This window comes from Emiliania huxleyi (genome assembly GCF_000372725.1).
Source record: "Emiliania huxleyi CCMP1516 chromosome Unknown EMIHUscaffold_130, whole genome shotgun sequence".
NCBI lineage: Eukaryota > Haptophyta > Isochrysidales > Noelaerhabdaceae > Emiliania > Emiliania huxleyi.
The window spans coordinates 351,972-374,463 of record NW_005201286.1 but is presented as its reverse complement, the minus strand read 5'-3'; the positions used below and the strand labels follow the sequence as shown (position 1 = coordinate 374,463).

The 22,492-nt window shown below is 66.2% G+C and overlaps 8 protein-coding genes across 8 annotated transcripts; 6 read left to right on the top strand and 2 right to left on the bottom strand.

The window, feature by feature from the left end:
• Positions 1–641: 641 nt before the first annotated feature.
• EMIHUDRAFT_110140 (hypothetical protein) lies at positions 642–2,269 on the top strand (the record flags this gene model as incomplete). The annotated part of the gene is made up of 3 exons (XM_005789046.1): positions 642–1,295; positions 1,366–1,860; positions 2,045–2,269. The coding sequence occupies 3 exons, from the start codon at positions 642–644 to the stop codon at positions 2,267–2,269; spliced, it is 1,374 nt and encodes a 457-aa protein (XP_005789103.1).
• Positions 2,270–6,532: 4,263 nt separating this feature from the next.
• On the top strand, positions 6,533–8,569 carry EMIHUDRAFT_440520 (hypothetical protein). The gene is made up of 6 exons (XM_005789045.1): positions 6,533–6,905; positions 6,977–7,315; positions 7,393–7,617; positions 7,734–7,878; positions 7,996–8,147; positions 8,220–8,569. Exons 1-6 carry the CDS (start codon positions 6,576–6,578, stop codon positions 8,403–8,405), a joined length of 1,377 nt encoding a protein of 458 aa, XP_005789102.1. The 5' UTR covers positions 6,533–6,575; the 3' UTR covers positions 8,406–8,569.
• A 2,649-nt stretch (positions 8,570–11,218) lies between these two features.
• EMIHUDRAFT_226199 (hypothetical protein) lies at positions 11,219–12,500 on the top strand (the record flags this gene model as incomplete). Its single annotated transcript, XM_005789044.1, has 4 exons — positions 11,219–11,695; positions 11,992–12,087; positions 12,321–12,352; positions 12,437–12,500. 4 exons carry the CDS (start codon positions 11,219–11,221, stop codon positions 12,498–12,500), a joined length of 669 nt encoding a protein of 222 aa, XP_005789101.1.
• Positions 12,501–12,646: 146 nt separating this feature from the next.
• EMIHUDRAFT_226198 (hypothetical protein) lies at positions 12,647–13,197 on the top strand (the record flags this gene model as incomplete). The annotated part of the gene is made up of 2 exons (XM_005789043.1): positions 12,647–12,801; positions 13,008–13,197. The coding sequence occupies 2 exons, from the start codon at positions 12,647–12,649 to the stop codon at positions 13,195–13,197; spliced, it is 345 nt and encodes a 114-aa protein (XP_005789100.1).
• A 464-nt stretch (positions 13,198–13,661) lies between these two features.
• Positions 13,662–14,886, bottom strand: EMIHUDRAFT_226197 (hypothetical protein; the record flags this gene model as incomplete). Its single annotated transcript, XM_005789042.1, has 6 exons — positions 13,662–13,670; positions 13,745–13,926; positions 14,310–14,347; positions 14,417–14,604; positions 14,755–14,783; positions 14,853–14,886. The coding sequence occupies 6 exons, from the start codon at positions 14,884–14,886 to the stop codon at positions 13,662–13,664; spliced, it is 480 nt and encodes a 159-aa protein (XP_005789099.1).
• Positions 14,887–15,325: 439 nt separating this feature from the next.
• EMIHUDRAFT_51731 (hypothetical protein) lies at positions 15,326–16,942 on the top strand (the record flags this gene model as incomplete). Its single annotated transcript, XM_005789041.1, has 4 exons — positions 15,326–15,754; positions 15,920–16,281; positions 16,384–16,717; positions 16,793–16,942. Coding segments are annotated over 4 exons (1,275 nt in total), but the record flags the coding sequence as incomplete, so codon positions are not given.
• An 808-nt stretch (positions 16,943–17,750) lies between these two features.
• Positions 17,751–20,846, bottom strand: EMIHUDRAFT_467150 (hypothetical protein; the record flags this gene model as incomplete). The annotated part of the gene is made up of 9 exons (XM_005789040.1): positions 17,751–18,141; positions 18,307–18,434; positions 18,837–18,872; positions 18,987–18,991; positions 19,153–19,213; positions 19,266–19,337; positions 19,647–20,005; positions 20,075–20,227; positions 20,297–20,846. The coding sequence occupies 9 exons, from the start codon at positions 20,841–20,843 to the stop codon at positions 17,751–17,753; spliced, it is 1,752 nt and encodes a 583-aa protein (XP_005789097.1).
• A 201-nt stretch (positions 20,847–21,047) lies between these two features.
• EMIHUDRAFT_455026 (hypothetical protein) lies at positions 21,048–22,492 on the top strand (the record flags this gene model as incomplete). The annotated part of the gene is made up of 5 exons (XM_005789039.1): positions 21,048–21,710; positions 21,784–21,846; positions 22,028–22,057; positions 22,121–22,225; positions 22,299–22,492. Coding segments are annotated over exons 1-5 (984 nt in total), but the record flags the coding sequence as incomplete, so codon positions are not given.

Below are 22,492 nucleotides of genomic sequence, written 5' to 3'. Positions count from 1 at the left end.
TCGTCGCTGTGTCGGCTGGAGCAGCCCACAGCCTCGCCATCACCGCTGACGGCGCTGTCTTCGCCTGGGGACAGGGTGAAAGCGGCTGCCTAGGCCACGGAGAGGACCTGTCGAACCAGCTGCTGCCCAAGAAGGTCGAGGCGTGGCCGCCCAGAACGCCCGCATCCGCTTGACTACAAACGACTAAGTTGCGAGGTCCCTTGCCAGAAGTCGTTGCGCAGTTTGCAGGCCCTGAGGGGTTAGGGCGGTTTAGTGCTAAACGGAGCTCCCCGGCCAGGCAGACCATTTGTCGAGGCGGTTTAGGATCGTTTAGTCGTGTTTAGGAATCCTAGTGACCGTCTAGGCTAAACGGCGCTAAACCGCCCTGGGTTAGGGACAGATGATGACGACACGCACGAGCAACACACAGACACAAACAAGCTCACAAGACACACAGCCAGCTGGCTGCCACTCGGGGACGTGTTTTCTTTTCAGCCCACCGGCCTCCGCCTCGGATGGCGGAGGCTGTGCGGGTGTGCTTTGGGAAGGGCCCAGAGAGAGCGCAGGACGAACCGCGTCCAAGCCCCACGCAGGTCGTCTCGCCTGCGCCCGCGAAGAACAAAAGGAGGAGACCCACGCAGGTCCTCTCGTGCCGAGGCGACATGCTCCCGCTTCTCCTCCTCCTGACCAGCCTCGCCACCGCCACTGCTCACTCGCCAACGCATCGCGGCGTGCTGCTGCCAACGCTTAGCCGCGCCGTCCACCTGCGGACGGCGCCACTGCTGCGGTCCTCGCTGCCGGAGAACCCGGCTGGTCAGCGTCTGCGTACCGCCGGAACGGCGACCACCGCCCGCTGCGGCACTCCGCGCGCCAGCCTGCTGGCGGATGCTGCGTCGGACCAGTGGCTGCTCTACACGGTGCTCACCACGGCCGCCGCCACCGGCTACCGCCTCGGCGTCTCCACCAAGCTCGGGAGGCTTGCGACGGGGCCGATCTGCGCGATGGGCCTCACCTTCGTGGCGGCGGGCACGGGCGCGCTTCCGCCGGCGTCGGCGCCAGTGAGCGCGGCGCAGGGCCTTGCGGTGCGCCTCGCGACGCCGCTCCTCCTCTTCGGCGCCAACCTGCGCGCGATAGCGAGCCGCGCCGGCCGACTGATGCCCGCCTTTGCCCTCGGCTGCCTGGGCACGGTGCTCGGCACACTAGCGGGCTGGGCGGCGCTGCGCGGACCGCTGGCGTCTGCCTTTGGCGCCGATGCGCTCAAGGTGGTCGCGGCACTCGCGGCCAAGAATATCGGCGGCGGGCTCAACTTTGTGGCGGTGGCCGGGGCTGCGCTGGGCCTCGTGTTGGAGGGAGGTCTCTGCCTTGACGCTCCGTGTGTCGAGACAGGTGGCCGGCGCGCTCGGCCTCTCTCCGGCGCCGCTGGCTGCAGCGCTCGCCGCGGACAACGTGATGGCGCTGGTCTACTTCCCCTTGTGCTCGTACCTGGGGCGGGACGAGCCCGACCCCTACGCCGGCGAGGCTGGGGCGGAAGCGGAAGCGGCGGCGGCGGCGGCGGCGGCGGCGGCGGCGGCGACGGGCGGTAGCGGCGAGGTGGAGACGGCGGAGGAGGCGGAGGACGGCGGGGACGAGGCATCCGTCGCGCGGCTTGGGTCCGCCTTGGCGCTGGGCGTGGCGGCCGTCGCGCTGAGCCGCCGCCTCTGCCCCGTGCCGGGGTACGACTTGCCCGTCGCCACAGCGCTCACCGTCGCGGCCGCCACCGCCTTCCCCGCCGCTCTCGCGCCGCTGACGGCCGCCGCCGAGAAGTTGGGCACACTCGCGCTCTACCTCTTCTTTGCGACGGCGGGGGCTGGCCCCGCGGCGGGGGCTGGACCCGCATCCCTCGTCTTGATTGGGTGCTCCTCTCCTTCAGGCGGGCTGGGTCGGGGGCGATTTTGGCACCATCCTGGGCGGGGCGCCTCTGCTGCTCGCCTTCCTCCTCCTCCTCTACCTTGTCCACCTCAGCGTAGTCCTCGGGCTGGGCGCGCTGCTGCGTGCCGCGCGCCGCGCCTGCGCCGCTCCGCCCAAGGCCGAGGGCGGGATGTGCGACGCGCTCGTCGGGGGCGCGCCCGAGCTGCCGCTCTCGCTGCTGCTGACCGCAAGCAACGCAAACATCGGCGGGCCCGCGACCGCGTGCGCGCTCGCAGTGGGCTGCGGGTGGGAGGGGCTCAAGACGCCGGCGCTGCTGGTTGGGAATTTGGGGTATGCTGTTGCCACACCGCTCGCGATCCTGATGTTTCGCTGTCTGAGGTAGCGGCGTGACGTGGCGTGCGTGTCCGTGTGCGTGCGAATGCGCTCTTGGAGTCGAATTTTGGAGTCGAATTTTGCCATGTACAAAAACTCGGTAGCTAGCTAGACTAGTACTACGTGAATACGCCTGTGTGTCATGCAGTTGCAAAGTTCTGGGTCGCTGCAGCGTGCAGGGGCGAGGTCCGACACCGTCACCGAGGACTGAAGGCGACTCACGGCACATCTGAAATTCGCTCGTCGTCATGCAGCGAGAATTGGCCTGCGGTTTGGGCGAGCATGGCGGGAGTAGAGTGAGACTTGCGAGGGACGAGAACGACTGGGCGTCTTCACTGCTAGTCTCGGGAAGTTGGCATCTATTTCTAGAGCTGCTTGCTTGGCGTGGGGCTTATCCTCCTCCGCGAATGTGAGACATGTCACCGGCGAGGCGTGAGGAGAGACAAGGCATGGCATCTAGAGCTGCTTGCTCGGTGTGGGACTTATCCTCCGCGAGGAATGTGACATCACCGGCGAGCTGAGGAGAGACCATCCAGACGAGCGAGCCTGGCATTCCGCGGCGGGGCGGTTGGTGCGGGGCACTGAGGGAGCAAATCGGTCAGCGTGGTGCGCAGACCTCGCCGCCCTCGACGGACGATGTGGAAAAGGAGAAGCCGCTGGCGCTGCTGAGCACAGTAGAGGACGAGAAGCTGTTGGCTCCCGCCGAAGACGCGTCGTGCGCAAGAGCCTTGATTGCACTGGTAGCACTCGGGCTTAGCCAAAGCGCCAAGGCTGTGCGCAGCCGCTCTCGGCACTCGCCTGGGACGCTCTTCAGTAGATTAGCGATGAAGGCGCCACCGCCACCAGATACAGCGATCTGCAACGCGCCGAGGGTTGCAAATTGATGGCGCATGCTCGCTTCGCAACGGAGGCAGTCGAGCCGCCGTAACCATGCCGTCAACTCATGCTCCTCCTCCCCACCGTTTTCGAAATATCGCTCCGCCTCGGCCCGAGTCCAGCCACTCATGCGCTCGAGATCAATTTGGACGTCCTCCGCCATGGCCTCCTCTCGGATCTGTTCAAGCTCTGAGAGCGTGAGGCCCATGTTGGCGCATATCCCGCCCACCACCGTTCGTGTTGAGAGGGAAGTTCGCGAGTCAGTAATACTAGAAGCGGCTGCGCGGGCCCCGCCCCCGCTCGGGGCGGGGCGGGGCCCTTGCGAAGGAGAAGAGGCCAGAGTTGTACAGCAGCGGACGATGGACAACGAAGCATTAGAGGCATGATAGGAAAGGTCACACACAGACGACACTCGTAACTCGAGACCACGTCGAGAGCACAAACGATATCGATTGGGCGCTCCCACAGCTCCCACACTCTCCTCTCTGGTACACGCAATTCGAAGCGCTGTGGTCTGTGGCTTTTCTCATGGAGAGAGAGAGTCGAACTGATTAAAACTCTTGTCCGAGCACAGACAGACTGCTGACTCAACGCCCGCCCCCCGGTCGCCGACGCCTTTAACTTTATCACGGTACTGATCCGCTCGTCAACAATCTTGAATCTCATACGACACGCATTGGCCATTGCCGCGGACACGGCTATTTAGTTGTACACACACACACACACACACACACACACACACACACACACACACACACACACACACACGCGCACACACACACACAGAGAGAGAGAGAGAGAGAGAGAGAGAGAGAGAGAGAGGGAGAGGGAGAGAGAGAGAGAGAGAGAGAGAGAGAGAGGGAGAGGGAGAGAGAGAGTGCAGTCTTCCCCTCACGTCCCACGGCGATTCGGAGTCCAACGCTCCCCTATCCCCATCTACCCACATCTCCCCATTGCTCATATCTCGACTGTCCCCAAATGTGCGACATGATTGGCATCATTGGCTCAGCAGCCTACTCTCCCGTCGCCTACAAGTTCGAGCATCGTTGGCCTCCTTGCTCAGCTTGGTCGGACGATTGTTCGGCGAGCGGACTCGCGTATCAAAGAGCCGGGCCTTCGCTTGGCCGAGCGTCTCCCACGTATTGGTCTTGAGTCTCTCCTCGGCATCCGCCGTGAGGGAGACGCCCCTCTCAGCGTAGTATTGGTCCTCCTGGTATTGCGCCCACCCCGCTGTGTCGCCCTCAAAGTTCGCAAGGTACTCCTTTCGGGTAAGGATGTGACGGCCACGGACAGCGGCGGTGGGGAATGGGTCAGGCTGGCTTGGCTCGCATCTCGTGGTCATGATGTGGCGGTTGGACCCGCCAGGAGAGCGAGCAAGCTCGGCCTCCCCCTCCCGAGCAGAGGCTGAGGGGTTCGACTCCTCCTCGAGCGGCTCGCGCATCGGAACGAGCGGCGGCACATCGTCTGGGTCATTCTGCTCCGAATCGTTGGCTTTCCCGGCCGCAGCGCGGCTCATGGTGCAGGTTGGCCGGTGACGGTGTCCGGTGAGATGTCCCAGCTCGGCCTGGAGGGCTCTCACAGGGAAGTTCGGACGGACACACGCGGCGGGCCAGCGAAGTTCGACCCGACGATTCTGCAGCCTTTATCGTACAATGGAGCGAGGTGCAAAAAGATGTCGCTGGCAACCTCGACAACGAGGAGAAGTGCATCATCTACTCTCCGAGCGGCGACCTCGACTGCGTACCCCCCTTCATGGTCGGCTCGCCGCACCACCGAGACGAGGACGGGAACCTCACCGGACGCGAGGCCTGCTTCAAAATCGTCGGAACCTACCTCGGCGACACAGAGGCTGCCTCGGAGGCGATTGGCAAACGCCTCGCCAAAAACCTCCGTCCGCTCGACTTCATCGACACGCTCGAATGCACCGAGGGCATTCAGAACGTTGGACACCTCAAGTACAACCTCATCACCCGTCAGGCCTGCCCAAAGACGAAGTACATTTGCTCCGTCACGCCACCAGAGATCAGCGAGGGCCCGGCCATCGACGGTAGCAACCGGATTCGCAAATCGTGGGAACTACTCACGGAGGCCGAGGATACTCCTGCGAAATACAAAGACCTGGGTTGGAGGCAGGCCATGCTCCCTACCATCACTGGAGGCTCCGGCGTCGACACGGGCGTCACCTCGGTCGGCGTGCTTAACGACACGGGGGAGGGCCGCACGGGCGTGCGCGGCCCGGCCGAAGCCTACCACAACTCCCTCCTCAAATGCTGGTCAAAGCTTGTGGCCTGCAGCCCAGACCTCGCCGAAGCCGAGCGCTGCGGCGGGTACGGCGCACGGGACGCCGCCGTCAACTCGTACAGAGCCGCGCTCTCGAGGCGAGACGAGGTGGCCTCCATCCGAGCCGCGCGCGACGACAACATCTACTACACCTTGCGCGGCGGCAAAATCTCTGAGTTCTACCCCAAGGGCGTCAGCCTCCCCACTTCTGAGTCTCTTCCAACACCGGAGTCAGTCATCGATGGCACTTGCAAATCAGGAAGCCCGTACACGCGGGCGCTTGCTGCCATCGAGACTATCTGGAACTGGTTCGATCTGCAGAAGGAGTGGCGCGCCCTTGACGACTACACAGCAGCCAACTGGCAGCCCGGTGACACCAAGATACGTTACCGCGAGTCCATCCGCTACGTCTCAACTTCGCAGCCTTACGCGGGGCGGTGGCTCGACACCAAACTTGACGGCAGCAACGCCACAACCATTCCAGACGACATATTCATCGGCGATCCCGATCCCCCATCTCCCCAAGCACGCCCCCCGCCTCCCCGCCCTCCACCCCCACCACCTCCTCCTCAGTCGGATCCCTCCCATAAGGAACTCATCACAATGCATGGCCCGCTGGGTACGCTTCTTGGCCCTGGGCGTGCGGTTAATGACTGCACTCCAAGTGCTCCAAGAGCATGCGCAGGATTCAATCAATCGCAGGGGTGTTCTTCGATCAGGCCGACACGAGGGCGAGGAGGAAGGAAGGACGGGCGGCCCCGGGCCCGCATAGACCGACCACGAGCAAGCAGCCAGCGCCTGCACCCTGCTTGCTTGCTGGTCATTTCGATCGAGGCATTCGCAAAGGACGCTAGCTACATGCGGGATCATGGGAAGGCTTTATCAGTCTGATCATGGATTGATTGACAAACAACGAAGAGGCGACGGAGAAGCCGGCAGTGAGTGAGTATTCTTGATACGAAACCACGACGACACACACCAGTCGACTCGCATCGGTTGCCTCCATGAACGGCGGAGCTATTCTCGCGCCCACACCACACCTGGCTCCAACGTGGACACGCCCATAGCTCCGAGGGCAGAACGAACCGCCGAATTTGCCACAGATATAGGCCGACGGCCACAGCTGACTCGCCGCCTTTGCTCGCCGCCTTTGCTCGCCCATGTTCGCTCTCGTTGCCGCTGTGCACGCCGCGCCCGCCTTCGACGCCGTGGCCGAGCTTGAGGCGGCCAAGATCGAAATCGCCAAGCTGCGCGAAGAGGCTCTCTCGTTCAAGGCCGTCGCGTCCGAGCGCGAGGCACTCTTCTCCTCATCGCCGATCCCCGAGCCGCTGGTTACCCCGAGCTTCAAGTCTGTCCAGCCCGGAGTGTTTGACATCTCGGGGATGGCCTACCTGGGCGGCATTGCCGGCGGCGACGGCAAGTTCCTCGCCGTCCACGACGCCAAGCCAAAGGAAGACAGCGATCTGTCGAGCGGCGATCCCTTCACGCGGGTGAGATCCTCTGAGCCGCGAAATAGTGGCGGTTGTCGATGACAGTCCCGATGATCCCCTGCTCGTCGCAGGTGAGCATGTTCATGCTGCCCAAGAAGGAGGAGAAAGACGCCACCGACGGCCTGGAGGGCGGGCTGATGCACCTCGAGTTCACAGACCTCGCCTTCCCCGACCCGCCCGGGATTATCACCGGCCACCGCAGCACCGACCTCGAGAGCGTCGCCCGCATCCCCGGCACCAACCTCGTGCTGCTTTGCGAAAGCGGCAACTCCGCCGACGACGCGTGCAACGCCACCAGGCCTGACCCCAAACACGGCCTCCCTGACCCGACCTGGAGGTATGACGCCACGGCCAGCAAGACAGACCCAGCCTTTTGCGAGACGCCCCCGCCGCGCATCTACGTGTCGGAGGTGCGATGCCGCACCGTAGAAGTGAGTAGAGGGTTAGGATCGGGGCAACCCTGTCTTGAGAGCTCCCCTCGCTGCAGGTGACCGCCGGAGCGAAGCCGACCGTCACGATCAAGCAAGAGATCTACTGGACGGAGTTCTATCCCGGATGGGTCAATTCCAATGGTTCGCCAGCGAACAAGACGTCCTCGGGTGTGCCAATGAACGTCGAGGCCACCGCTGTGGGCAAGTGGCCAGCACCTGCTCCCGGGGCACCGGACCTCTATGTGTTTCTGTGGGCCGAGCGCGAGTCGACGACCATTCACGTGCGAACCAATCCCCCGCATCTTCGCACAGCTCCACCGATCGCCCACCCTCTTCCTGCACACACGCACGCGCACTCTCACGCATCACCCCCCCCCCCCCCCCCCAAACTCGGAAGTACACCGATCTCGTTCTCGACGCGAACAACACCGTCTCCATCGGGCGCCCTGGCGGCTTCGATAGCAAAAGCTTCGCCCTCCCTCCGCCCATGAACCAAACCCTCAACCGGCCCATCGTCTCTCTCGACGTCGACGACTCCGGAGGCGTGTGTCCGCAATATTAGCCTCGTGTTGCTACCAACCTCGCCCCGCGGCGTTTGGCGTCGCGGGTAGGAGCTGATGCATCTGGCTCGCTACACACCCACCATATCCTTGCCTTAGGCATCTACGCGGCGGCCGCCTACGACACCGACGTGGGCGACTTCGGCCCCTACAACTCCGCGGTGTACAAGATCGGCGAGCTCACTTTTCATCCGGAATTTTGGGGGTTTCCCATGGTGGAGATCTACCCCGAGCCAACGATGTTCGCCGAGGCGACGCGAGATGATGAGATGGGGCCCCGCGATATGAGATGCTGGGACAGACTGCTTTCGCCCCGCAAGCAGGTGAACGGCTTCAAGGTCGAGGCCGTGGCAAGGGCCGACAAGGTGCCTGTCAACATGTACTACAACGGCGAGGCAAGCGCCGTGAGCGGCCCGATGACCTTCCTCGGAACGGACGACGAGAACTACGGCGGCACCCTCCGCCCGATCAACCTCACGCTGGCCGACCTCGAACACGACGAGCTGTAGAGATGTGTGATCCGAAGAAGAATGACGTTACTCTAGAGGGTGAGTGCGAAGCCTTCGCGCTCTTGTGCGTTTGATTCGGACAAACAGGGTGATGTGCCATGTGGGTTGTTGCGGGTCCGGTGCGCTAAGGTGCCGTGCGCGTTTGAATGAAAGTAACTCCGGCCGCCGGCGCTGGCGCAGTGAAGCGGCCGGACGAGTCCCACGCGACCGGACCAACCTACAGTGTACAGGTTGCAACAAGCCGTCTCACCCCCCCCCCCCCAGCCCCACTCCACTCTCCAGTCTCCATACACACATACCCCTCCCTGGCTCTCCAGCCGCTCGCCTGCGGTCGCCTTGCGCTCGTAGCCGCCAAAGAAGGAAGAGAGCGGCGCCCCCCTCGACGGCCGCCTCTGCCTCGCTGCGTCGCTGGCCGGGCCGACGACGCCTGCTCACACCTCACGCGGGTGAGGAGACGCAACTCACAAGCACAACCCCCTCTGCCTCGCTGGCGCGGGTTGACACCGCCGCCGCCGTTGTCGCCGCCGTCGGGCGTCGCCCTCGCGGCTGGCCGGGCGGGCTGCGCGCCGCGAGCCGGTGCCGCCGGCGTGGGGAGCGCGAGACAGAGCGGCCAGAGCACCCCCCCCCGCACGAACCACGATGGGACGGCGTCGTTGGACTGGAGCGCAGGGCGAGGGGCGAGGCCGAGGCGCGAGGACGCGTCTCGACCCCGCGCGACACGGCGGGACGGGCGGCGGCCGGCGCGTCAGAGCGGGCACACAGAACGACGGGTCGAACGACGGGTCGAGCCCCCCCCTCCGCCGGTCGAGGCCGCGGTCGATAATAATAAACACACAAGAGCATCACTGTCGTCACACACGAGCCCCCACGGCACACCCGGTACGGGTGGCGGGGAGCCACATTATACTCATTAGCGCACTTCACACGCATGGCATGGCTGTGGGGCGCGCGACGCGCTGCAAAACGCGCGCGGCTCCCGAATACCCAAACGACGTCTAGTCCCTGCCTGGACGGCGACCGACCGGCAGCTCGCTACGTCGGCCCGCTACTCGATGATCTCTCCAAAGTCGTCGTCCTCCGGCGCGAGGCGGAGCCCCTGCCGCATCGGGTCGCGGGCAGGCACCCTCGCGGGCGGGCGGGCGAGCTGGACGCCTGCAGAAGGGCTGAGCGAGGGCTGAGCGAGCCCTCTCAGGCAAGGTTCCGGCCGCCCTCGCGGCACGCCTCGCTCGACGGCGCGCTGCACGCCCCGCTGCAGCGCGGCGGCGGTGGGCGCCCCGATCGAAGCCTTGCGAGCGGGCGGCGGCGTGGGCCCGTCCGATGCCGCCGGCGTGCTCGCTGTCGAGAGGGAGGTGTACGAGGTGGAGACCTACCACAAAGACCGGTGCGCAGCGTAGACACACATGCATGGTGGGAGAGCGAGGTGCGCAAGTGCGGAGACCGAAGCGGCGCACGCACTCAGCTGCCGGTAGAGGACGCAGAAGCAGCTGCACGGCACCGGCGCCTCCTCCGAGAGCTCGTCGAGCTGCAGCGCCTATGAATTCGTATCAATCAATTACCTTGTGAATTAGCGCTCGCGTCCTCGTCGAGCTGCAGCGCCGTCGAGAGGGGAGCGGAGCCGGCCGCCGCCTGCATCGGCGCCGCCATCACCGCGCTCGCGCCTTCGAGGAAGTCCTGAACCTGCGCCACGGGCAAAGCGCAGCCAGGGGGTGAGTACGGCATCGAGCGGTGTGTACTTGGGAGCATCGCGTGCACACCGCCAAACACGCGTCTGTACTCCGGGCCGCTCGTTTGAGTACGCGGTGTGTCATGTTTCCGCATCTACCGCCCCAGACAGGCACCCACGGCTCGAGCGACTCGAGCGACGCGCTCCGGAGTGGCCGCACCGGCGGCCGGCGACCGGTGGCCGGAGGAGGCGGCTGAGGCGGCTGCTGCTGCGGCGGCTGCGGCTGCGGCGGCTGCGGCGGAGGAAGCGGCGGAGACGGCTCTGCGGCTCTGTCGTGTCGGTCGGGCCCCTGCGGCGATCGGTCGCGGCGCTGCTGGCCGAGGAAGCGGGGCGCGCGGTCGCAGAAGGTTGTGACGGCGTGCTCCAGCTTGGAGATCGCCTCCTTCTCGATGAGCGAGTTGAAGCCCGGCACCAGAGCCGAGGTGACGGTGGCGCGAGCGCTGTACGTGCAACTGTTCGAGCCGTCGGGCGCCGCGCTGAACCACTGGCGGCCTTCGACTTTGAGGCGGTGGCCGAAGAAGGGCACCGTCGACGTGAAGTGGATCGGCCGCTCCTCGTCGTTCCTGGCCGGCCACCACTCCTCGCGCAGGACCGGCTGCACCTTCTCGCGAGAGACGAGCCCGCGCAGCCCGCTCGGGATGGGGTCGATGACAAAAACCATGTTGAAGACGCGCACCACCCGCGCCTCGCCTTGGTCGCAGCTTTCCTCCTCGCTCTGCAGCGCAACCGCCTGCCCGTCCTGCTGCGTGGTGAAGTGCATGAAGTCAAAGTCGCGGTGCACACGCAGCGCCTCCTCCGCAGAGAGCTGCACGGTCAGGTCGACCGAGAGCTGGCGCGGCATGGTGAGCGAACCAAGACCCCAACCAACGGGGCAGATGTCACGGCCAAGACGGTGAAAGAAGTGTCTTGGTGCCGGGGTTGTGTTTTTGAAAGAAGTGCCAGTGGTGGTGAAGACGGTGGGGCTAGCGCTAGCCGCCTCCCGCCAGTAGCCTTTTCTTCCCCCCTTATTTAAAAGAGAAGAAAAAACCGAAACGAACCGACACCGCGTCCGCCCAGCGTCCTGCACGGCCTCGCATCTACGTGTAAACATATGGGCTCGATCAGCGAGGACGCGGCCATGGCCTCCGGTAGCGAGGACGCGGCCATGGCCTCGAGCAACGCGAGCGGCGGCGTGAACGCCACCGACTGGGCCACGCCACACGTAATCCTCGGCGTCGACATCAACTCGCTGCCCGGCAGCGACGCCGAGCGCGCTTTGGTATACTTTCTGCTCAACGTGGTGATCTGCTCCGTCATCCCGATCCCGCTTGCGGGGCCGCTAATCGCCGCCGGCGCTCTCCTCTTCGGCATCGCCGCGGGCATGGCGCTCAACGTCTCCAGCTCTGTGGTGGGCGCCTATGTCGCCCTGCTGCTGACGCGCAGCTTCTGCCGGCCGTGCATGCTCGGCGCGCTCGGCAGCAAGGGCAAGGCGCGCTGGCAGGCGCTCGACGCCGCGCTCACCGCCGACGGCCCCGTGCTCGCGCTGCTGATCCGGCTGTCGCCTCTCTCGCCGATGGTGCTCACAAACGTGCTGCTCTCGCTCACCTCCCTCTCGCAGGCGCGAGGAGCAAGCTAGTCACCCACCGCGAGTGGGCCAGTCTTTCCACACCGATCACTGCGCGCGGTCGGCTCGGGGGTCTGCGCATGGCGCCCGCGAGAGCATGTGACGGCAGTAGCCGCATCAGCAGTCGCATCAGCAGTCGCCTCAGCCACGTGTCCACGGGAACCCGCTGTGAGCGTGGAACCCGCTGTGAGCGTGTGCGGAAGGGCGGACCTGCCCTGAAGCCCTCCCCCCCTCCTCCTCCGCCCCACCCTCCCTCGCAGCCGCACTACTTGTGGACGACGGCCGTGGGGATCGTGCCTGGCAACCTTCCGTACGCCTACGCGGCCAAGGCAACCACCGCTGCTCGGCTGCTCGACGTCCCGGCCATTGACTGACCCGTGAGCGGCCGATCCCAAGGTGTGTTAGGTGACGGCCGAGCTCGCCGACGCTTCGCACGAGGACCCGCTCATGATCTCGCTCACCGCCGTCGGCGCGCCACCGCCCCGCGCCCCTCTCTCCCCTCTCCCCTCTCTCCTCTCTCCTCTCTCCCCTCTCCCCTCCTCGTGGCGGGCCGATGACGCTCGCGACAGTCCCCACATGCTCGCCACAGGCCTGCTCGCATCGCTCGCGCTCGCGCTGCGAGTGGCGACGCTCGCGCGGCGCGCCGTTTCACGCCCTCCCCTTCCGTCAAGCGCGGCGCTTCACGCCCTCCCCCTGCCTGGCCAGGCGCGCCCTCGCCAAGCACCGCCTCGACGGCAATCACGCGCGGGGCAGCGGCACGCTGACCTAGAGACGCCGCATACCCTGTCCGCCAACTAGCGCTCGAGAGGGCACGGCTGTAGCGGTGTTCGGCTGTATTCCGCCGTACTCGCTTGCGCGTACCCCTTGCAGATGCCGTCTTCCCCGCGCTGACTGGTGCGTGTCCATGGCGCAGGCATGCCGGCCGTCGCGGAGGACTGGTGCCCGCCGTCCGACGACGCAGAGGCGATCGAGCTCTCGCCGCTAGACGAGCCGCCGCCAGACAAGCCCGCCGCGCCGGACGGGCTGCGCGCCAGCGTCCAGTCGGACGCGTCGCTCGCTTCGCCGGAGAGGTGACACGTCCCGGACACTTCCGAGACACTTCCCAGACACCGCCTTAGACATTGCCGTTTCAGACTCCATTTCGACTCCGGACACGAGTCTCGTCCACAAGCGTGGAGTGCCTCCGGACTGTGAGACAGTCCCCGACTCCACCAGGCCCCTCGTCCCGCGGCTAGCACCGCCACCGCCACCTTCCAAACCTCCTCCCCTTCTCCAGGACCGAGTCCAAGGCGCTGCTCTTCTCGACCTCCGCGCGCAAGGGCAAGCCGTCGGGCGGAGAGGGCGGCAGCCTCGCCCGCGCGGGGAGCAGAGCCTTCCGCGCGCTCGAGGAGGACGGCGAGGCGGGAGGCGAGGCCGAGGTCGATTTTGGGGAGCTGCCGACGAAGGAGTCGTCGCAGCGGGTGTGACCCGCCGCTTGTACGTCGCGCTGCACTTGTTCTGAACTCAACCATTGTCGTCAGCCATAGAGACCTCGCATTTTAGGTGTTTATTGCGACCGTGACACGGATCCACGGTCCTTTTTAGTAAAAATGATTCGGCCAGCCGCCAGCCGGGGGGGGGCGGGGCGCCGCCGCCGGCGGGCTGGGCCTGCGGGGCGGCGCGGCCCGCCGGCCGCCAGGCGGGGTGGAGGCTGGCGGGGCGGGGCGCGGCGCCCGCGGCTCCGCGGCCTATAGGCTGCGATGGCCTGCTGCGGAGACCGGAGTGGCGGTTGTGCGGTTCTTTTGTCCACCATAACGTATGAACTACACCACGTGCGCTGACCGCCTGTGTCCCACGTGTGCGCTGACCGCCTGTGTCTGTCACACTGTGTGTTGGCGCTGTCAGAGAGATTCATACGGGCTGTCGGCCCCGCGAGGCCGTTACGTCGAGCTCAGCCGATCTAGTAGAGGCGGGAGAGGGTGGATACCACGACGGCGAGGTCGACGGACGCCGACTGGATGGGGTTGCGCTGACTCCGTGCTGCTGTTGCTGCGCCATGCGCTTCACAGACGAAGTGGCGGCGCCCACCCACCGGGTGCCGAGAACTGGGCACGAGGCGGTTGCCAAAGCGCCATGCTCGACCGTTCGGACGGGGCCGGGAGCGAAATAGTCCAACGGCAGACGTGAAGGCTCCACCCAATGAGCCACACGGGTGCCTATTCGTGATCAGCAAAGTGTCCACAACTGGGGAGACCGAAACGGTCTGCCCGTTGCATGGCGCGATGCCAGCGATCCGTCTGTGCGTGTATTTGAGGCGTGTAGTTGGAGTGGCCAGCGCCCGTCGGCGGTCGTCCTGCAAGGTCGTCCGCCGAAGAGTGTCTTGGATGACAAGGCTGTTCGGGTAGTGGACCTACACACGATCGACACGGCTCGTCAAGGCGAGGCGGGCACGGGCTGTCAAAGGAGACGGAGCGGCGAGCCGCTGGGTCGGTGCAGGGTGGATTGGGCTGGCCTCCCTTATTCCGACGAAAATCTGGGAGTGAGCGGCTCTTGGCCATGGTGCGATTCCGGTGCGGGGAGGACGGAGTCCGTGGAGGACCAGACGCGATCGAAGCCTCGGCACCGTTGCAGACCGCCCTTGGCACACATGGAGGCTGCTGCTCAGAGTAGAGCGAGTACGGGGTGAGCCGCTCACCCGTCGCCGACCGGCGCGAGAGGGGTGAGCTGGTGCCGAGCTGCTCATCCGTGGCCGAGCCGCGGGAGAGGGACGAGCTGGTGCCGAGCCGCTCATCTGGCGAGAGAGACGAGCTGGTACCCGCCCACTGGCAGCAGGCGGTTGCCAGGGCGCCGATTTCGATCGTTCGCACTGGGCTAGGAGTATACGCGGTGCTTTCCTGCTCAAAGCAGTCGTCTCCCAAGGCGCGAGTGGTGTAAACGGCCGCATCTCGACTCTTTGGCCGCAAGAATGCCCCGGGTGCGGCATGGTGCGGGCTTCGTTCGCCAAGCGCCGCCCGGGTCGCTCCTTCGACCTGGGGTGCTCGGACGTGCGCCAGGTACTGCTCGCTTAGGCTGCCTCGCACTGCGCGGCGCACAGCAAGGCACTGATGAGTGATTGCTCCTCTCGATCGCTTGCAATGTGTACGTGCAATGCTGTTGGTGTCAGGGACTGCGTACATGGCAATCGGTTCTTTGCCGAGAAGAAGGCGTCGTCGCGCCGACGATCATCACACACAGGGTACGCGCAGGGCATTCGTGCGCAGCGTGCGCCACACATGCCCTGGGGCGATGCGAAACAACATCGATCGCGACTTCGTTTCGCGCCGACTGTTGCCATGTACATGCATGCGCTCAAACGATTCACTTATTCTTTTTCGGCCTACAACGAGAAGAAGTACACGTCCCCACACTGGTCCGCATGTGAAGGGATTTTTTTGGGCCTCTGCGTCTCTTCGTGGGCACGCGCACCTCCGAGAAGCCCAGCGCTCTGTTCGCACGCCCGGCACCATGCCCAAGACCTCTGCGGGCAAGAAGAATGGTGGCAAGCGCCTCGGCGCCTCGTCCACCAACCCTGACCGCGTCGCCTCGTCCAAGTCGGCCGCGTCGGGGCCGTCGCTCCGCTCAAAGGGCACGATCAACCGGCTCAACATGTACCGGAGCAAGGTGAAGCGCAACAAGTCTGGCAAGATCGTCAAGGGTGGACTCGCGGTCGGAGACTCCGTGCAGAACATGACGGCCGCGCGCGTGCAGCCCGACCGCCGCTGGTTTGGCAATACGCGCGTCGTCGGCCAGCAGGAGCTGCAGGACTTCCGCTCGCAGATCGAGTCAACGACGAACGACCCGTACGCGGTGCTGCTGCGGCGGCACAAGCTCCCGATGGGCCTCCTCGCCTCGGGCGGCAAGACCAACAAGGCCGGCCGCGTCGACTTGCTCCGCGCGCAGAGCTTCGGCGACACGTTTGGGCCAAAGGCGCAGCGCAAGCGGCCGCGCCTCTCGGCGCTGCTCGGCCCCGCGGCGGGGGGCGGCGGCGGCGGCAGCTCCGCGGCCGTCGCGGCCGTCGCGGCCGCCTCGAGCGACGCGGCTGAGCTCGACGCCTTCGCGGCCTCCGCCACCGCCCGCGCCGGAGAGTACGATGAGCGGGTCGACTCGAACGTGGAGCGGCACACCCCTATCTCCCCCTATCTCCCCCTATCTCCCCCTATCTCCCCATAGGTCGACTCGAACGTGGAGCGCGCCGTCGAGCCGGTGGGGCCTCGCAACTACATCTTCGACGCGGGCCAGTCGCGCCGCATCCGCGCAGAGCTCTTCAAAGTGATCGACTCGTCCGACGTCGTCGTCGAGGTGCTCGACGCGCGCGACCCGCTCGGCACGCGCGCGCCGCACGCCGAGGAGTTCCTGCGGCGCGAGGCGAAGCACAAGCACCTCGTCTTCGTGCTGAACAAGTGCGACCTCGTCCCCAGCCGCGTGACGGCGGCCTGGCTCAAGCTGCTCTCGCGCGAAGCGCCGACCGTCGCCTTCCACGCCTCGATCACCAACCCGTTCGGCAAGGGCGCGCTGATCAACTTGCTGCGCCAGTCCGCCAGCCTAGATGCTGCGGAATGAGCGCCCTCCCCTGGCTCCCCGGCTGGCACGAGGCCGTGCCCCCGCCCCTCACCTCCGCTGCCTGCGCGGCGCAGGTTTGCGAAGCTGCACGCCGACAAGAAGCAGATCTCCGTCGGCTTCATCGGCTACCCGAACGTGGGCAAGTCGTCCATCATCAACACCCTCAAGAAGAAGAAGGTGTGCAAGGTGGCGCCCATCCCGGGCGAGACCAAGGTCTGGCAGTACATCACCCTCATGAAGTCGATCTACCTGATTGACTGCCCCGGCACCGTGCAGCCGTCGGGCAACTCGGAGGAGGATGCGGTGCTCAAGGGCGTGGTGCGGATCGAGCAGCTGCGCCACGCGGCCGACTTCGTGGAGGAGGTGCTCCGCCGCGTCAAGCCGGAGTACGTCCGCCGCACCTACGACGTCCAGGCGTGGGACTTTAATTAATTTATTAATCTTTAATTCATTTATTAATCTTTAATTCATTTAATCGTCCAGGCGTGGGACTCGCCCACCGACTTCCTCGAGCAGTACGGCCGCCGGATCGGCAAGCTGCTCAAGGGAGGCGAGCCGGACATCAACGCGGCGGCCAAGCTCGTGCTGCACGACTGGCAGCGCGGCAGGCTGCCCTACTTCACGCTGCCGCCCGACTTTGCGCACCGCGCCGATGCCGCGGCCGAGGAGGGCGCCGCCGCCGCGTCGGCGCTGCCGACGCCGAAGCAGCCGGGCGTGCGCGGTATCGTCACGGCGCACAAGTTCCTTCCGGAGGATGAGGGCGAGGAGGAGGAGGGCGGCGAGGAGGGCGAGGAGGAGGAGGGCGAGGAGGAGAGCGGCGAGGAAAGCGAGGGCGAGGAGAGCGAGGGCGAGGAGGAGGGCGAGGAGGAGGGCGAGGAGGAGAGCGGCGGCGAGGAGGGTGGCGAGGAGAGCGAGGAGGAGGAGCTCGAGGTGCTCGAGACCGCCCCGACCAAGCCGCCGAGCAAGCTGCCGGCCAAGCCGGCCAAGCGCGGCCGCGAAGCGCCAGCCGCCAGCGCTGCAAAGCCAAAGGGCAAAGCGGCCGACCGAGGGGCCAGCCGAGGGCGGCTCGGAGGCGGCGGCGGCGTGAGCTGGGACGATGTGTTTGGGAGCTGAGGACACGTGTGGGACCGGAAAGCGGATGATGAGCGCGAGTGGTTGATGGCGTTGACGGCCGGCTCAAAATTTGCCAATTATTCAATTTCCACGATATCGGATATGTTCTTTTAACTTTTTCAGCCCCGCCAGGCCCAGCGGGCGCTCGCTAGGGCGCTCGCGCAGGGCGGGCACGGTGATGGGAGAAGGCGCCGCGGCACGGCGGATCCGGCGGCGGCGGGCGGCGCGGCGCCCCCCCATCCCCATCCGCGTGTGCGGGCGCAAGTGTCCCCCCCAGACGTCGAGAGACAGACAGTGACAGAGAACGACTTGTACTGTTTGTAGAGTCTCAGCCGTCCCGCTTGCCCAGCTCGCCGGCGACGGGAAAGGCGGTGGTCGCGATGAACTCGTTCACCGCCTCGAGGAGACCGCGGCTCGCGCCGCGCACGACGAAGGCGCACTCCTCCCTCTGGCCCGGCACCAAGTCGTGGTGGTCGACAAGCACGATCCCGGGCGGGCTCGAGGGGATCACCGAGCCGTCGATGGCATAGTACTCGGCCTGCGCCACGGCGGCGAGCTCGCCTCTGTGGAACAGCTCGTACAGCTCGGGGAACGTGTCGGTCGCGACGACCGACACGGCCGGCGCGAGCGTCTGCACGCGCCTCCGCAGATCGATCTCGGCGTTCATGCCGCGCACGGCGCCGACGCGCTCGCCGCCAAAGTCGCAAATCGTGGCGTACCTGGCCGACGGCCAGAGGGGGGGGGGGGGTGAGAGGGGTGCGCAAACCGGCGACAATTTTCTCGGCTGCATCTCGGCTGTGTCTCGGCTGTGTCTTGGCTGGATCTCGGCTAGATCTCGCCGGCCCGCGTCCGCCTCGCGGACCCGCAGCGCTCGCCGCTCGTACATGAACGGGTCGCTGAAAGCCGCCCCGACCGCCTCCGCGCGCCGCTGCGGGGAGGGGGCCACGTTCGTAGCGACGAGGTCGACGGCGCCCTCCTCCCCGGCCAGAGCCCACGACCCGTCGAAGGGGGCCTGTGTGAGCAGAAACGGGCGAGCGCTGGAAGGAGATGTGTGGCAAGGACGAGACCCGTGGCTGCAGCGGCCGGGGGCCTCGACCCACCGCACGCGCAGACCAAGCCGCGACCCGAACGCCTCCGTGTAGCGAAGCATCCAGCGCCTGCAGGCGTGGATGCGGCGAGCTCTGAGGGCGGGGAGAGGGCGGGTCTCGTGCCCTGCAGTCGGGGTGCATCTCCAAGGGCCAGAAGCATATCCAAGGGACTATATGCATCTCCAAGGGCCAGAAGCAGCACGGCGCATGCGACGGTAGCGGAGGACAGCCGACCCCGTCTGGGTGGAGCACGAAGGTGGTACCCAAGTCCGCATCTACTCTCTGGCATCTACTCTCTCGCGCCTCGGGTCGAGAGGGTCGGGCACGTGCGCCGCCTCGACCGCCACGCGGAGCACGCCCTCCTACAGGACACCTCCCAGAGCGGCTCCCGGAAGGCTTCTGTGTGTGGTGCAGCGCAGCGCGGGATCACGCCGGCCTCGAGCGTGGACAGGCGCGACGCCGCAGCGGGCACGAACCGCGCCTAGTCCACAGTGGCGACTGAGGTGGTGTCTCGCGAGGCCAATCGAGGCGGGCAGCTCGAGGAGCTCGAAGTTGAACTCACCCGGTGATTGCCTCGCCGCATCGCGAGAACCAAAGGCTGCGGGGCATACAGCATCTAGGGGAGCCTCGCTGGCACGGCACCTCTGAGCGGGAACCACCACTTGTACACGAGCAGCGAGCTCGCGACCATCCGAAGGCGCGCCTGCAGGAAGGTGCCTCCAAGCCCTCTCACGGGCCCCTAGCGGCGGCCTCACCACCATCCGGAGGCGCGCCTCGAGCGGCGGCGGCAGCTGCTCGACGGTGAGCTCTCCCTCTGACTGCTCCGCCTGCATCCAACCATCGACATGGCGCATTCAAAGCCTCGCCGGCGTGAGCTGCCCCCTTGGACTACGGCTGCACCTGCAGCTGCGTCGCCCGGCTCGATCGAAGCCTGTTCACGGCGGTCAGCTGTGAAGCGGCGCAGCTCGATGCGGAGCAGCAGCATCAGACACGCCCGCGGCCTCAGCCCGGCAGTCAGGCTAGCGCGCGGCCCCTCCTCGGCGTGCGCTGAGCAGCAGCCGCCCCAGTGCACAAGCGAGCCGTGCCTAAGCGGGACCCATCGACGAAACTTCTCAGGGAAGCGTGCAGGTCCGCACCCCAGTGGCGGAGCGGTGCCACGCTAGGGCGCAGCCGGCGTCGCAAGGGGCGAGCGCGACGGCGCCTGCAGGAGAGGCTCCGAGAAGGCTCCGAGGCGGTTCGTGGGAGACGTCATTGCGAGGCGAGGCGACGGCGCCGCCCAGCCCGAAGCGCAGTGTGCCGGAGGAGGCGTCGAAGGGGCGGAGGTGGTGGGGGTGGCGCGGCTGGTGCAGCAGCGGGTCGCGATCCTTGGGCAGCACGAACATGCAACCGTTGTCGGCCGTGACGCGGGTGAGAGGGCACCAGAGCGAGAGGAGGACGGGCTCGCCAGACGCGGCGTCGAAGCAGTCGGAGGAGGAGTGGTCGCGGTGCGGCAGGCCTATGGGAGGCTCAGAGAGGGGCTCCGAGAGGGTTCCAGACAGTCGGAGGAGGAGTGGTCGCGGTGCGCCAAAGTTGCCGCCCAAGTACGAGTGGCGCGCGATCTCCGAAGCATCCTGCGAGGCCGCCTCCCGCCGCCGCTCCTCGTCGGTGTCCTCCGCGGAGGCTGGCTTCTCGAGGGCGTGCGCAAAGACGGAAGGCTCGAGAACCAGCTGCTGCACGCCTACAGGGAGGGCTTCAGGGAGGGTCGAGGAAGGCTCCTGGCGCGGGGCTCGAGACGCAGCCTGCTCGCCGCGTCCGGTCCCGGCCTCCGGCACCAAAACATCGCCCAAAAGGCGCATGCACCGCTCGATGACCAGCCACGCCTCGTCAAACACGTACAGGAAGCCGGGCGCAAAGCCGAGCTGCTTGAGGCGCGCGAGCATGCGCCGCAGCGCGGAGAGCGTCGCCTCGTCGGCGTCGCCCGGAAAGAGGGTGGGGCTCTGCAAGTACCCTCGTCGGTCGAGGGAGCGGCGCAGCGGGGCGGACGGAGGGAGAGCGCCCGCGCTGCCACGGTCGGGGCGCATGACGTGGAGCCCGAGCTGGGCAGCCTCGTTCTGCCAAAAGTCGAGGTCGAAGAGAGACGCGGACGCACCGACGCACGCGTCAGCGGAGCGCTGGACGACATCCTCCAAAAAGGCCTCGACCAACACCGATGCCGAGGAGGGCAAATCCTCGTCTGCGTGGCGCCCGTCGGCGGCGGCCTCATCCTCGTCGCTCGAAGAGTCGACGGGAAGTGGCACGAGGATGTCGTCTTCGGCTCGAAAGCCACGCTGGAGCTTCTCCTCGGAGGTGAGCATGAGTTAGGTTGTTGAAGGTTGTTGAAGTCGCGCCAGCGCCGCGGGACGCCCAAATTCTTTATTCCGGGTTGTTGTTGGAAAATCAAAGAGCTCACACAGAATCACAGAGGGAGGAAAGCGGCGAGTCCCAAGGCAGCCAGTAGCGTTGTGCCAAAAAAAATTCTTCTTCTCTGGTAAGCGGCGCTTATACTACCCGCCCGGCTGGTCGATCAGGTTTATCCGAGACACGGCATCTGACGACACCACAAGCCAGTACTGCACAACGGGACATACATGTGGGTGCTCGCCCTCGCCGTCTCGATCTTGTCCGCCGCGCTCTGCCTGCGCTACTTTGCCCGGCGTGGAGAGCGGCTCTACGTGCTGGTCGTCGTGGGCACCTCGTGGTCGATCGGCTTCTTCATGTTTCTGGTGCTGCCATTCGACCTCGAGCACGCGTACTGCCGGCGGTGCCGATACACATCGGCGCACGCCGCGGCGCCGCGCGGCAACGAGACCGCCAATGATGTGATCGCGTGGGAGGATCAGCCGAGCGACTGCCACTGCCTGCCGCACCCGGGCATAGAGGCGCTTCCGACGCTGATCCCGGCGGCGTACCGCGTGACGATGCTGCTCGGCTACCTGATGAACGACCTGCTCCGCTCGTACATCAGCTCGGGCGAGTTCACCAGCCGAGGCCGCCTGCGCGACGCGCTGCGCGAGTGCGCATTCTTTTACGTCCCGTTCACCGTCGTCGGCGTCGGCTTCCTCGTCTACCTAATCTCGAGGCAAGGCCTGACGCTGACGGCGGTCCGCATGCTCGTCACCGGCCTCTTCAACGCGATCGGCCTCTTCATCCTCGTCGCCTTCCTCGGCTACGGGCTGGTCGAGGTGTCCCGCCAGCTGCGGCACCTAACCCTAACCCATACCCTAACCCTACCCCTACCCCTACCCCTACCCCTAGGTGCCCCGCCAGCTGTGGCACCGCGCGGACGGCATCGGCCAGCTGCGCTTCCTGCGCTTCAAGGCGAGGGAGAGCCGAGAGGCAACCCGGGAGATTGCCGAGATACGGCCGAGGCGTCGGGCAGATGCCGCTTCCTGCAGCTCGAGGAGATCAGGTCGCCGCCGGAGGGCTCATCTCTCGCGTCTATCTCTCGCGTGTATCTCGCGTCTATCCCTCGGGTGGATCTCGGGTGTATCTCCCCTAGGTCGCCGTCCTCTCGGAGGAGCTGCACGAGGCGAGCGGCAAGCTGGAGGAGGTGATACAATAAGATAATCAGATAATCAGATAATAATATAAGGCGAGCCGCAAGCTGGAGGAGGTGATCGAGGCCGTCCACGCCACCGACGCAGCCCTCCGCGCGGAGGCGGCCTCCGCCTCGGCGCAGGCCTCGCTTCGCCTGCAGGCGGGCTTGGCGCAGGTCCCATCCGAGCAACACTGTGAACGGGGGGGTCACTCATGGCGTCTATCCGTGGCAGGCGGGCATGGCGCGGATCCTCCGCCGCTGCCCCCCGCCCCAGTCACGCCTCGCCGAGCCAGGCGGAGGCTTGCGGCCTGTGCCCGAGCCGGGAGGAGGGGCGGCCGGCGGGGCGGGGCGGAGCCGCACGCACAGCAGAAGCAACTCGCTGACTTCCTTCATCGCCGGGTCCTCCGTCTGCTCTGCGACGGCGTC